At 51.6% G+C, this 14202-nt stretch overlaps 1 protein-coding gene across 3 annotated transcripts in view; it reads left to right on the plus strand.

The window, feature by feature from the left end:
* SRL (sarcalumenin) overlaps positions 1 to 14202 on the plus strand; it is a 105757-nt gene that overhangs the window by 68505 nt on the left and 23050 nt on the right. For all 3 annotated transcript variants that reach the window (XM_044981176.1, XM_044981175.1, XM_044981177.1), the window contains 2 exons: positions 678 to 776; positions 2572 to 2667. In XM_044981176.1, coding sequence (XP_044837111.1) covers positions 678 to 776; positions 2572 to 2667 — 195 coding nt within the window. The remainder of the gene's footprint in view (positions 1 to 677; positions 777 to 2571; positions 2668 to 14202) is intronic.

Here is a 14202-nt window from a genome sequence, read left to right on the forward strand (position 1 = left end):
TGGAAGTTGATCAGTTGAACATATTGCTTAATAGTTTTCTTTATTATCAAGCATCCCTTTCAGATGAATATTTTGCATTCATAGTATTGATGTCAAGCTCTTATTTCTTAGTTTGCCCACAGGCATGGTGGAGTCTCCATCACTGGCCATTTTTATATCAAGATTGGATGGTTTTTAAAGCTGTGCTGTAGTTCAGAGGGAGTTATTCTGGGAAAGTTCTCTGGGCAGGTGTGATACAGACGAGATGATCAGAATGGTCCTTTCTGGCCTTGGAATCTATGAATCTGTGACTTTCCAAATCAGGAGGAACATGCCAACAGGACTAAGTGGGTCAGTTGCTGGTCTCTCTCCAGAACCAAACAGAAAGATCACCACATTGCAAAGCCGTAATCATAATTGGCACCAACAGACACCTCTGTTGGGAGCCTCAGCAAAGTTTTGCAAGAGAGGGAGAGAGGGGAGGGAGGGGGAAAGGAGTGTCTGCAATAAAAATGGCGGTGAGCCAAACCCATTAATGACTTAGCCATTCAAAGATTCTTCCCTGGCAAGGGGGTTAAAGATGCTTCTCAGCCCCCTCTGTGGCCAGGAAGTCACTCACCATGTCGTGCTGTGGTTTGCGTGCTCTTCCTAGCCTTGTTTTCAGCCATGCCTAACAGGCTGTTTTCCTTTTTCTCCAGAAGAGACAGAAGATGTTGGGGAGACTGCCAAGAGGGACCGGTCCCATATAGAGAGCACCCTTAAACTGAGTGAGGCTAAACCTGCAGACGACTACTCAGGTAGGAGCATGGCAACAGGCGTGCACAAAGGGGGCGGGGTAGGAAATACACTCAGGAAGCAAGTAGGTGGTTGGGTGCAGTGGGGGCCCCAATCTATTGCAGACATAGAGCCTGGGATTTGGGGAGATTCTGTGGCTTCTGGGGCCAGGCTGTGGGAGATGGCCATTTATCCAGCAGCCTCTAAGCGCAGACTTGTTACACATGCATAACAAGAGGAGAAGAGCCCATACTCCCACCTCTGAAAGACAGAATCATGTAGTTAAACAAAAAGCACTAGTGGCAATGTCTTTTTTGTTGTTGTTGTCTTAAATCTTGTTTCTTACAAAGCTAGTAACTTTTCACGTTCTCCTTCAGTTTCTTGCCTCTTAAATGCTTATCTTTCCCCTGGATTTCCATCATTCCGATAGTTCTAAGATGTACACATGGTGTGCGTAAGAAGGAAGTTCAGATAAGTCTGGAGAGCCACAAAAATAAGAACAAACATAAGCTCCCCTCAAAGCCAACCCAATCCAGCCCAGCCCTGAACATTTATTGAGGAGCAAAAAAGTTTTGAACAACTTTTAAAGTTTTATTTTTTGTTTTTGAAACTTATCGTTTGCTGCTGCTCTCCCCAGTGTCTGCTGGGACTAGATGAAGAAGCACCAAAATACAGTGGGAAGAGCTGTTCCTGCCACTCTTCTGGCCTGTAGAAATGAAGATGTACTGGGCATGTCATAGAAAGCCTGTTCTCACTGGCACCCAGACACTACAATGAAGGGCCCTTTAGGAATTTGTGTTTTGAATATTAAATAGTAATGAACCTTGTGATTTCTTACCCAACGTACCGATACATTTGCAGGTTTGGAGAAGGCTGGGGAAAGCATCTGGAGTGAAATCCTGGCCATAATGATGCCAGTGAGACTTTTGCCAAAGAGATTAATGAGGCCAGGATTTCACCCCTGAACTTCTGGGTACTTATTTGAACCAACCCTTTTAACCTATTGACGTTCTCCCATCACTAATGGAAAACTAGAGAAAGTTCTAAGGCTTAAGAGGGGTGGGAGGTGGGAGTGGAATCATGCCAGAGCCACAGGATTGCTTCCTCTGTGTCTTTTATGGGTGCTTCCACAGATGCAGTGTTACTGACCCAAATTATGACTGGTACTAACAGGCAATTTGTTGCAGTGGGGAGGGATAGCTCAGTGGTTTGAGCATTGGCCTGCTAAACCCAGGGTTATGAGTTCAATCCTTGAGGGGGCCATTTGGGGATTGGTCCTGCTTTGAGCAGGGGGGGTTGGACTAGATGATCTCCTGAGGTCCCTTCCAACCCTAATAATCTATGATTCTATGAAATCAAAACTGAACAACAGCTACAGCCAGGCAGCAGCTACCTCCCACTGAACAGAGGTTAATGCCACCAGAACAGCTCATGGGACAGGCCTGGAATCTGCCAGCCCTTCTCTAACTACAACACTTAATCCAGAGCATCTCAAAGGGTTTTATTCTGTGGTACCTTATTTTCTAAAGACGGGAACATAGGACTAGGGCATCTCCCTGGTCATCGACTCAAGTCCCCTGCTATCATGAGATTTCGTGCCCATTCTTAATACCTGTCCCAACCAGAAATCTCTACCCACAATGAGAGGCCTACTATTCCAACAGCCAAATGGAGATCTGTTTGCTTGTTTATCTGCACTGCCTCTGTGTGTGTACATGAAAGAGAGCCAGGGAGGTAAAGATGGTCAAAACACCAGACGCATCTGGGAGTAGCTTTGAGTTTGATTTGTTTCTATTTTATCACTCCTTGAACCTGTAGCAACACTGCAGCGGTTGAGGAAGATCTACCACTCCTCCATCAAACCCCTGGAGCAGTCCTACAGATACAACGAGCTCAGGCAGCATGAGATCACAGGTAAAGCTGAGGGGCAGTAGGGATGCATCGGGCACAGTCAGTGTTCTGCTGTGCATAGGTTCAGAGTACAGACACTGGATCCGTGGAAGACCTCAAATGTCGAGTCTTCCTTTGCAGCAGACAAAGAGATCCAGAGAGTGTTGTTACCTGGGTCCCATGCAGCCCAGCGCAGCGGGTTTCAGTGTGTGGGAATTCTGTGTATGCACATTGGCTTTTTAGGTCCCTGCATAACGCCACCTCAATCAATGGGAACAATTCCTCCTTTTCCCTGGTGGAGTGCGTCAGTGCACTGAGCTGATGAGCCTCAAGGGCCTGGCTCTGCACTGCCGGCACCTGCGCAGTCAGGGGCACCTGTGCCATGTGCATGTGAAACGCTGTCAGATTAGAACCCTCCACTCACCCGACAGGGGTGCTTTCTGCCTACGCTGCATGGGTGTGAATCACTGCACAAGGCCCAGAGAACCAGCCCTCAAGAAGGCACAGGACAGCTGGCTCACAAGGAGGCTTAGGGTGTCTGAACCCTCTCAGGAGTAATAATTCTGTAACACTCCGCCCTGTTAAGAACCAGACACGGATGGGTGAGCTGCTTCTCCTGCAGCTCTTCTTCTGGGTGCAAGATTTTGGCCTAACTTCTCTTTCCAGGGGAGTGGATGACTCAGCGGGTGTGATGGAACATGGGGCTTTTTAGCTCCAGGTCATTAGCAATGGCAATTCGGCCTAGGCCAGTCGTGATCAAAGGTTGGTCCCCCGATGGTTGTGCCAGGGCCTGCTAGTAATTGCTAAGCCCTAATGGTGCGCTTGGTCCACTCCAAAGGAGGTAAGAATGGCCGCTGCTCCAAGGAGCTTGCAGACTACACGAGGCCCTTGCAATCTGCGTGACACGGCAGCCGCATGGCTCCATTTCTAATGCGTTAGTGTCAACATCACAAAACCCTGTCGGCAGCCTCAGCAGAGCAGCCAAGGTCTGAGGTCCCAATTCAACGGGAAAACTCACATGCTCAAAGTTAGGCACATGTACCTTGCTGGACTGGGGCCTGGATGGAACCGTGGAGATGAAATTCTCCTCTCTCAGCGCCGGTGGAGCATCCTGGAGCCACGGGACCAGTGGACCCTCCGCAGGCACGTCTGCGAGAGGTCCACCGGTGCCGCTTGGGGCAGCGGAAATCCTAGAGCCACCCTTGTAGACTGGGGTGAGGCACATCAATTGAGGTGGGCCGGCAATGCTTGCCCTGCTGCTGCCCATGCTACACCTGCCCTCTGGGCTTTTTACTCATGCTACAAAAAAGATAATTAGCTCTGGGGATGGGGAGATTACTCCATAGCAGAGTCCTGGAGTTTATCCTTATTGCAAGGAGCTGATCTGTGGCTTACGCCCTCCCTGCCTTCCCATCTCTGCTCCCCACAGTTCCACTCATGCACACCCTCAATCCCACTCAAGATGCAAATTCCACTCACCACATTGCAGGTTCCCCCATTACTATGGTACATCTGCCCCTCCTGGTGCTACCCTCCCCTCACTTGGTTCAGCATTACTCTGTATCCCACACATATCTGCCATTGCAGCTGTTCTCAGCTGAGCTACTATAGCCCAGCAATTTAAATAGCCCATGATCCATATTTTGCCCTTAGAGATCCAATCAGACATGCCAGTTCCCACAGAAGCTACAGCTTTACGGGCCTGGTAGGACTCTACACCAAGCTCAGCACCTTGAATCTGCAACATTATTTTTTTATAACTCGATTTTGCAAAGCAATGAAAAGGGTCGTCATCCAGCAGGTCCTTCCAGAGCTCCTGCCTCCAAACGGGGCCACGTCTCCTGGTCAGGATTGTCCGTGGCTCATGTAGGCTCTGACTCCCATCCTATTATTTTGGGTGGGCTGGCTGACTTGTAGGGGATTATGACCCACGCTAAAACCCATGGCTAGCATTCAGCTTCCCACATTTAAACACACACACACACACACACACACACACACACACACACACACACACACACACACACACACACACACACACACACACACAGCCTCTCGGCAGCATCTCCTCTTTATGCTCTTTGAGGTAGTCTCAGTTGGACCTTTGATATTTCAAAACCACCAGTGCAAAAAAGACCAACCACAAAACACTTCAGTGCATACTCAGTGCTCCGTGTGCTGTAGCAGAAAGACACACTTCTACCCATCATAACCACATGCTAGGAACTCCCTGCATCCATGCCCCATTCCTCCTCCACTCCTCCCCCTGAAGCATGGTGGCTCCAATCAGTGACACCATTTCAGATCCTTCAAAGCTGCTTCTTTTTGCAAGTGCTGCAGAAGCCGGTGCTTGTGCTCGGCTCTGATTAATATTTGGGCATTGCAGATGGTTTGCTCTGAAATCACTGAACTTTAATAATTCCCAGCTTTTGTTCTCTGACTTTTCACCTCGCCTCTGTGTGCATGCATGTGATTGTGTGCACGCCCATGTGTGGGTGCTGTGGTCCTGTGCACGCCAGTCCTTTACAAGGTGTAGAAAGGCACGCAGCATTGCAGGATGCTTGTGACAGCGATGTGATCCTCACTTTGGGATTGCCTGGAGCTGGGGCCAGGGGAGCAGGAAGTGGAATTCCAGTTTAGCAGGTAGAGGAACATGCTCGATTATGCACAGACAAGTCTCTTTGTTGTTGACACTATCAGGCTGTCATTTCCAAGCCAGAAAATTTAACACAAATTCCAAAAGAGCCACAGAACAGCAAAGGTGGGTGGGGAGTGTTGTTCAGGGAATGTCTACACAGCTAAGCCACTGGGCACTGTAGTGTAGACACATGGTGCAGCAACAGAGGGGATTTTTACACCCCCTTGAGAGGCAGTAGTTACGTTGACAGAAGAATTCTTCCGTCAACCTAGCTGCATCTACAGTGGCGGGGCGGGGGCGGATCACACAGGGCCTGGAATTATTCACAGCACTGAGTCATGTAGCTAGATCAACCTACATTTTAGGCATAGACTAGGCCTCAGACTCGCCAAACAGGGATTTTGCCCTCCCCTGCCTCCCAAACACACAGCTAATCCCTCCCCAGGCAGACCCATCGCTGGTCGGGTTCAGCAAACGAGGGAACAGAAATCCAGCCCTACCTCTTCTCCTCTCTCTTCCGAGGGGAGTGCCGAGCCTGCCACCTGGCTGACCGCAATGCGCGTTACCTGTACCAGGGTCTGACCTGCTGGAGTGGATCGGGGGCTGGCCCTATGAGGGTTACCATTTTCCATCCTGTGGGGTTGCTCTCCAGACTGCACCACTGGGTAGCATTCTGGCCTCATGTGCGTGAACCCACAGAATTGATATTGCCAAGGAGAACGGTGAAATGCTCACCCTGCACCTTTCATCAGTCTCTGCAGAGGCCTTTGCCCCCAGCCATACCAACAGTGGCCATGGCAGTGACCCCTACGGAGGTTATTAGCCAGAGTGTTTGATAGTCCTAGTGCGATGGAGCAATGGCACCCCCAGGCACTGACATGGAGGATGGGGATAGGAGCCACATGGCTTCCCAGGAACCAACCTGAATGCTCAACTTGGCATCAGGGCATCCTTTCAGGGACTTCTTTGTGGATGATTTAATGCCCTGGGGACAGCCTCTCCAAGTTCCTAGCCTGGACTATAGACCAGCTGAAATGACTAGAGACACCAACCCAGGTTTTACACTGTCCCCAGTGCATGCTGGGTCAGGGCTCTGGGAGTGTAGCCCGTGGTTTTTAGATATCCAGGCAGTGCAGACACGCTCAGTCAAAATGACAGTTTATCCACCTCACTCTTGGTTCTCGGTGCCACAAGTTCAGACGCTCTTCCATTGATAGCCTGGGCCGTAACAGATAGCTGGTGCCTTGTGCACACAGTCCCCATTCCCAGGAGGGCTTGGCACTGACAATGGGTCATCTCAGTGTTCCATTTGGCACCACTGTCTCCTGAGTCATGTGTCCACGGCCACACCCCATTCCGTTTGGAAAATAGCATCTCCACCATTGCCTTTTCTACAGCACGTGGCAAAGGGCCATTTCTGTAGCTGCTTTGTAGTCACTCCTCGGGCTCCAGTGCTGCCACCTGCCACCACTTCTCAGACTGCCGGCTCTCTCCCATGCCTGACTCAGCAATGCCAGCACTTAAACCAATACACCTGATGCCAAATGCTCCTTCTGCCGTGCACCTTCAGGCTCCTGGACTGAGCAGAATGGGCGATGTTTGCCTGGAATACCTGTAGCAAAGGCATCTCCCATCATGCCCACTGGAAGCCCGGTGGAAGAGTAAATACAGCAAACTGTCAAGTAGTTAGAGGGGTGGTGATGACTGTGTAGCACCATGTGCCAGGGAGCCCCCGTAACTCAGCAGCCCAGGTGAGCACACTGCAGTGTTGAGTGAGTGGTCACACCTGCCTCCGACTTTGGCTTCACTGCCAGAGTTTCTCTGCATGGCAAGTTGCTGCTGCTGCTGCTGCTGTGGACGGTACAGGCTGCATCGACTGGTTCCATTTCCCTCTGCCACATTAATAACCTGATGGTGACTTCCCTGAGCAGGGAAGGTCTGAATGCGTCCCTGGTGTGTCCTGAATGCCATCACAGCTCTTCTCTAGAAAGGGGTGGGGAGGATATATGGAGTTGTCTGTGACCCCCCTGGTGGCCGTTAGCTCAATAGCAGGCCCAGGCAGGGCCCCAGTCTGACAGGACTCGTGATGGATCATACAGGTTAGGGAAAATGTGGAACAACAGGAGTGTCAAGAAACAGAGATTATGTTCCAAGGGTCAAACCAATATGCAATGGTAAGTTCTCTATCTGTTCCTAGCAATCCGCTTCTTTCCCTCTCCATTATACAGCAGCCCTCCGGGAGTTTGTATCCATGGGCCAGTTCTGCCCTTGGTTACATGGCTGCAGCTTGCGCCCATGTACATTGATAGCGGAGCTGAGCTGCATTGCTATGCCTAATACCAATGCTAGGGTCATTTGGGTATTGTAGTATTATTAGCACTCTCTACTGTAGCTCACCAGGATCCTAGGTCACTCAGCAACTCCTGGCACATAGCAGATTTTATTTACAACTGGCCGGCCTGAAGTCTCTTTCTAAAATGTCTGGAGGCTCCTTATCTGGGCTGTGTACGACTTCTCTGGAATGTGTTTGCAGATAGAAACCCTCTCTTTAAAATGTGCTCATGTTTCAGTATGAGCTGTGCCATCTCCATGCTGGACACCTCTCTGATGTGTACACAAAGATACTGTGTTTACACATCCCATATGGAGGCCTGCAGGCTGCAGAGCAATGGATGTCTCCATGCATGTGGGTGTGTATATGTCCATGGTATACGTATGCGCTCTCTCTGAGTTAGGGGTGCCAGTTTTCTCTCTAGCATGCTGGGATTGCTCTCCTGGTTCCATCCTCAGAAGAACTTCTGCCTGGTTGGGGAATGTCCTGGTCCAACGACAGGGGCCTGAAGAGATGTCACACCAAATTGCGGTACATGCTGGCAACCCTAAACCATGTATGTGTACATGCAGACTAACATGCCTGCACCGGGGACTGCCTTGCTCGTAACCAAAGTATCTTCCACAATCTGTCATTGTAGGAGGGGAAACAGGTAATCATAGCCCAATGGAAGGGGTATGGGACATTGTGTTTGTGACTGTTCCTGCAGTTCAACTGAACAGACCCTAATTAATATGGCTTGTTACAGACAATTCAGCCGACTCATTTGCTCTGTAGGAGAAAACAATTCCTTAGTGTGAAGTTGTTACTATTCAAGGGGCTCCCAGCTGGCCCTCACTGGACCTGCTGCTGGAGCCAAATTCCAGATCCTGGGGGCACAGAAGGATGTCAGTGAAGGAGGAAACCTGTCCTTGGGCCACTCCCAAAAGACTGGTCAAGACCTGGGATTTTAATCGAAGACCAGTAATTATAACTCTCTTAATGCATGCGCCCTCTGTTCCTGCAGGTCATTCATTGTGTCATTCTTCCTGGAGTGTTTGCATTGCTCATTGGTTCTGCTCCCTGTCTCGGAGAAGGCTGAACCGACCATCAGCTCTCTCTGTGGGTCCTACCCGACCAATCACCTCCTTTCCTTCCTTCTACTCATGTTGCCTTTTCTCTCTTCCCCTGCCCTCTCCCTGCTAACAGCTTACCATGGACGTACCCTGGGCTCCTCAGCCACAGGTTGGTATTGCTGCCTGCCATCTGCATGCTACTAGCAGCCAGATAACCACTTCACTGCCTCTCAGCTGTCATTGGTCAAAGGCACTGAAAATCCCAGCATTCTTCCTCTTTCCAGACAGCCACTAGCCAGAACAGTACTCCCAGTGCCCCCTGGGCACTAGTCACAGCAATACTCCCAGTGCCCCTGTGCACTAGCCAGAGCCACGCACCAAGTGCTCCCCATGCACTAGTCACAGCCATACGCCCAGTGCCCCTGTGCACTAGCCACAGCCACACGCCCAGTGCCCCGTGCACTAGCCAGAGCCACACACTCAGTGCTCCTGTGCACTAGCCACAGCCATATGCCCAGTCCCCCCCATACACTAGCCACAGCCACAAGCCCAGTGCCCCCTGTGTTGTAGCCACAGCCACGCACTCAGTGCCTCCTGTGCACTAGCTAGAGCTATATGCCCAGTGCCCCCTGTGCATTAGCCACAACCATATACCCAGTGCCCCTGTGCAATACCAAGAGAAATACGCCCAGTCCCACCGTGCACTAGCCACAGCCTTACGCCCAGTGTCCCTGTGCACTAGCCAGTGCTAGTTATATACGTAGTTGTCTTTATTATTTTGCAGTGGCTGGCTTTGTCCAGCAGGCCACACATTCATGGCATCCTCAGATAAACGTCTGTAGTCTCCGGGTACATCGTCACTGCAAGTGAAGGTGCGGTTGCAGCATGGGTAGGCACTTCTGTGCTGGGATCAATATAGCTAGAATGGATAACAACTACCACTCTATACCCAAGGCCCACAGTTGGCTTGTACTCAGGCACTAGCCCAAGGACTATCCTGGGCCACCACGTTGTCACTGCTGTTGCTGCCTGTGCTAGGTTAACGCTAGCCTACCCACACTACATCCGTAGGTGCCGACTTCTACTCATGCCAGTGGGTGCTCCACCTCCCTCTGCCCCTGGCCCCGCCCTGACTCCACCCCTTCCCAGAGCACCCACGGAGTCAGTGCCTATACTACAATCACAGCACTGCTTTGCAGCAAAGGCACAGCTTGTGTGACAAGAGAATCGGCCCCACTCAGTCACAGATGTCTGCAGTCCCCCACCTTGCACAGGCCTGCAGAGTGAACATTGCAAGGCTGCCCATTTCGATGAAATCTGAGGGTGCAGCAGTGCGAGTGACGGTAGCTACAGTTCCACCTCCTTTGATGGAGACGGGTGGGTATTGTCCCCTCCAGTGCCCAGCAGCACCCTCCCAGGAACACAGCGTGCCCTCGGCCCCGGGGCCGGTGTAAGGATGTTTCGCGCCCTAGGCAAAACTTCCATCTTGCGCCCTCCCTCCCCCGCGCCCCTGCCCTGAGCTGCCACCCCCGCAGCAGCTCCCCCCTTCCGCCCTGAGGCACCCCCCGCCCCAGCTCACCCCTGCTCCGCACACGAGCACCCCGAGCACGCCGTCACTGCTTCACTTCTCCCACCTCCCAGGCTTGCGCCGCCTAAGCTGATTGGGAGGCGGGAGAAGTGAAGCGGCCACGGTGTGCTCGGGGAGGAGGCAGGGCAGGGGTGAGCTGGGGCGGGGAGTTCCCCTGCGTGCTACCCCCCCCCATTTGCTGCAGGCGGCCCTCCCCGCGCTCCCCTGCCCCAGTTCCCTCCACCTAAATGCCAGCGGCGACTGGGGCGGCCGAAGATCCGGCCGCTGCGGTTACTGCCAAAGAAAATGGCGCCCCCCAAATCCCGGTCGCCTAAATGGTTGCACCAGCCCTGCTCGGCCCCTTCAGGACGCAGAACCGGCTCTAGCCCTAATGTATTCTGCTTCGAATGGTGTTGCCAGGGTACCTGTGTCACTTCCATGAGGACCATATTTGGGTGATGGGAGTTAAATTGAAATAGGGCCCCTCCAGGATGGTGCCCCAGAGAAAGGTAAGGGCGTGGCTATCCAGTACAGCACACTCCCAGTTGGGTTGGCAGGAAATCCTGGTGCTTGGAGGTTCCTGAGTCTCTCGCAGCCGGTCAGCCATACAGGTACGGGTTAAAAATCCATACAGGTAGCAGCAGTGGTGGCTGGGTTGGTGCCATTGGCAAGGTCACAGCCACATGATCAGCCAGCAAAATGTTAAAAAATGTCCGCCATTCCTTTAAGCCTGTCCCTCGCAACACACCCAAAGTACAGGGGGCTGCTGCTGGAAGAGCAGCCGTCCTTCCAGAGGCACTGGTTCCTGACTGCACAACGGCATCATAGCACCAGTGCACTGTGCACACTGTGCACCTCACCCCCCCTCACACTAACATGCCTGCCAGACACACTCTGGCTTTCCAATTTAATTTTATTTAACCCTCTGGAAACTGGGGAGATAGCTGTATACTGTGACAGACCCAGGCCAGTGGGGTACAGGAGTCTGGTAGAGGGCAAATATACTGGTCACTGGATGAGTAGTTTTGTGTTCCCTGAGTGACCAGAGCAGGGGCTGCACTAGAGTAATCAGGAACCTGCTAGAACCAATTAAGGCAGCCAGGCTGATTAGAACACCTGCAGCCAATCAAGGCAGGCTAATCAGGGCACCTGGGTTTAAAAAGGAGCTCACTTCAGTCAGGTGAGGGGGAGCCAGAGGAGAAGAAGTGTGAGTGAGTGAGAGAGGAGCTGGGAGGAAGAGGTGCAAGGAGCTGAGAGTGAGAGGGTGTGCTGCTAGAGGACTAAGGAGTACAAGCGTTATCAGACACCAGGAGGAAGGTCCTGTGGTGAGGATAAAGAAGGTGTTTGGAGGAGGCCATGGGGAAGTAGCCCAGGGAGTTGTAGCTGTCATGCAGCTGTTACAGGAGGCAGTATAGACAGCTGCAATCCACAGGGCCTTGGGCTGGAACCCGGAGTAGAGGGCGGGCCTGGGTTCCCCCCAAACCTCCCAACTCCTGATCAGACACAGGAGGAGTTGACCCAGACTGTGGGGAAGATCACTGAGGTGAGCAAATCTGCCAATAAGTGCAGGACCCACCAAGGTAGAGGAGGAACTTTGTCACAATACATATTCAGCTAGCTAGAGTTACCTATAGCTACATGTATTTATCTATAAACACAGCCTATCTACATATACACACCAGCTATATAAATGTGTATGTTTACAGATGTAGATTTATAAACATATGTGTATATATATAATACAAATGTGTGTATGCATATGCAGTGCATATAGCTATAGATATATAGCTGAAGATCTGTAGCCAGAAAGGCCCTGAGAGGGCAAAGACATTGCCCCCAGGGAGGGAGCCCTGGGGCACCACTCTATACCAGAGCAGGGACAGCTTAAGAGAAATGATACAGAGGGCCCTGAGAGAGACCCCTGTTGGATTTGTACCCTAAAGCATTTGCTTTGTTTTTATTTCACATACTGACTGTGTGTGACTCAACCAGAGGGCTGAGTCACCAGGCCCCACCACAAACCAAGAGAGAGAGAACAGGCACATGCACTGAGACGGGGTCACTTGCAAGCGGTGAGTGCACCCCATTACAGTCAATCTGTGGTCTTTGCTGTGCTGTTACCCCCACTCGTCAGGTTGTAATGTGTGTTTTGGAGACAGTCACTTTTTGAAATCAAACACTGAACGAAGCAATTTTTGTCTCTCATTAATGGAGCCCAAGTGGCTGTGGGGCAGGCCTGGCATGTACCATATACACCATGGACCTAACCACAAACATCTCTACCCAACAGCTAGTGCGAGCTCTAGAGATAAGCAACCTCTAAGGAGAGCTTTGACGTTAGAAGCAAAATGGCACGGCCCATGTTAACCCAGTGCAACAAGGGCACCTCTCTGGGTGAGCATGCCCATTCATATAGCCTTAGAATCCTGCCACACGGCAACGGCCCTGTTGCAGGCGGAGACCTTGTTGCCAAACTACAGCCTAAGTGTGCTCCACAGCATGACAGTGTAAGATATTTTTCAGCTTGTTGCCCATTTTGATGGATGTATGTATGTCCCACCATGCAACACAATACACACAAACATACTTCAGGAGGCAGCATGGCCTAGTGGTTAGGGCACTGAACTAGCACTCAGGAAACCTGGGGTCTATTTCCAGCTCTGCTACTGGCCTGCTGGATGACCTTGGGCAAGTTACTTCCCCTCTCCTGCTTTAAATCTGTAGCAAGAAGCCACTTGGGGGACCGTAGGAAGGTCCTAGCCAGATGCTCTGCTCTGGGGATGGATAGCCCAGCTTCCCTGCCTGGAGAAAAGTCTCTGGAGCAGGGCTAGAAGAAAGTGACTCTCTGTGAGGTGCTGCCACTGTCACATGGCATCAGGTGTGGACACATTCTAAGCCCACAGATATAAGAGGCAAGGAAAATGCCAGAGTGCAGCCTTTCAGCTTGCTGAGGCATGGGATGGTGGAGTGGAAGGATCCCCTCCCCAGATGCTGAACAGCAATGAACCATCACACAGTCAGCCACGAAGGCATGTCAGCACAGTCCTGCAGTGGGGAGCAAAGCTGAAAACCTTTATAAATCATTTCCCATGCAGAGGAAGCAGATAACTGTGGTGTCTGATGAGCATTTCATTGCAAACAGGGATGCAACACAGGCATGGGCATGCTGTTGCCAACGGGCCACACTCTGCCATCCTTACTCATGCTGCCTTACCCAACACATGGGCTACACCCAGAGTAAGGTACTGCTGAATGATCGCTTCATCCCTGGAATGCAAGGGACAAGCAACACAGTGAGCCTATGGAAATCACCCAGCAAGGGAGCTGGAGCAAGAGCCAGTAAAGGAGATTCCCCCCCCCCCCCCCAGAACAGAGAAGCCCCATTAAAATCCCTCCTAGGAGCCTGGGGTTCTGTGGGCAGATGTGGCAGATGAGTAGGGCCCTACCAAATTCACGATCCATTTTGGTCAATTTCACAGCCATAGGATTTTAAAAATAATAAATTTCATTATTTCAGCTATTTAAATCTGAAATTTCATGGTGTTGTAATTGTAGGGGTCCTGATCCAAACGGGAGCTGCGGGGTGGTTGCAAGGTTATTGTAGGGGGGTTACAGTTCTGCTACCCTTACTTCTGTGCTGCTGGAGATCGCGCTGCCTGCCAGAGAGCGGTAGGGTGACCAGATGTCCCGATTTTATTGGGACTGTCCTGATATTTACTTGTTTGTCCCACATCCCGACCGAACATCGGTTGGGACACAAATTGTCTCGATATTTTGCCCTCCAGCGCACAGGCTGAGGGGGATCGCACCCCCCGCCCCAACTCCACCCTGGCCTTGCCCCGACTCTGCCCCCCTCCCCCACTGGCTCTCTCCCCAAATCCCCGCCCCCAGCCCCACCCCCTCACTGCCCTATTGGATCTGTCCCCAAATCCCTGCCCTGGCCCCACCTCTTCCCCAAGCACACCGC

Source organism: Mauremys mutica, chromosome 11 (genome assembly GCF_020497125.1).
Source record: "Mauremys mutica isolate MM-2020 ecotype Southern chromosome 11, ASM2049712v1, whole genome shotgun sequence".
Lineage (NCBI taxonomy): Eukaryota > Metazoa > Chordata > Testudines > Geoemydidae > Mauremys > Mauremys mutica.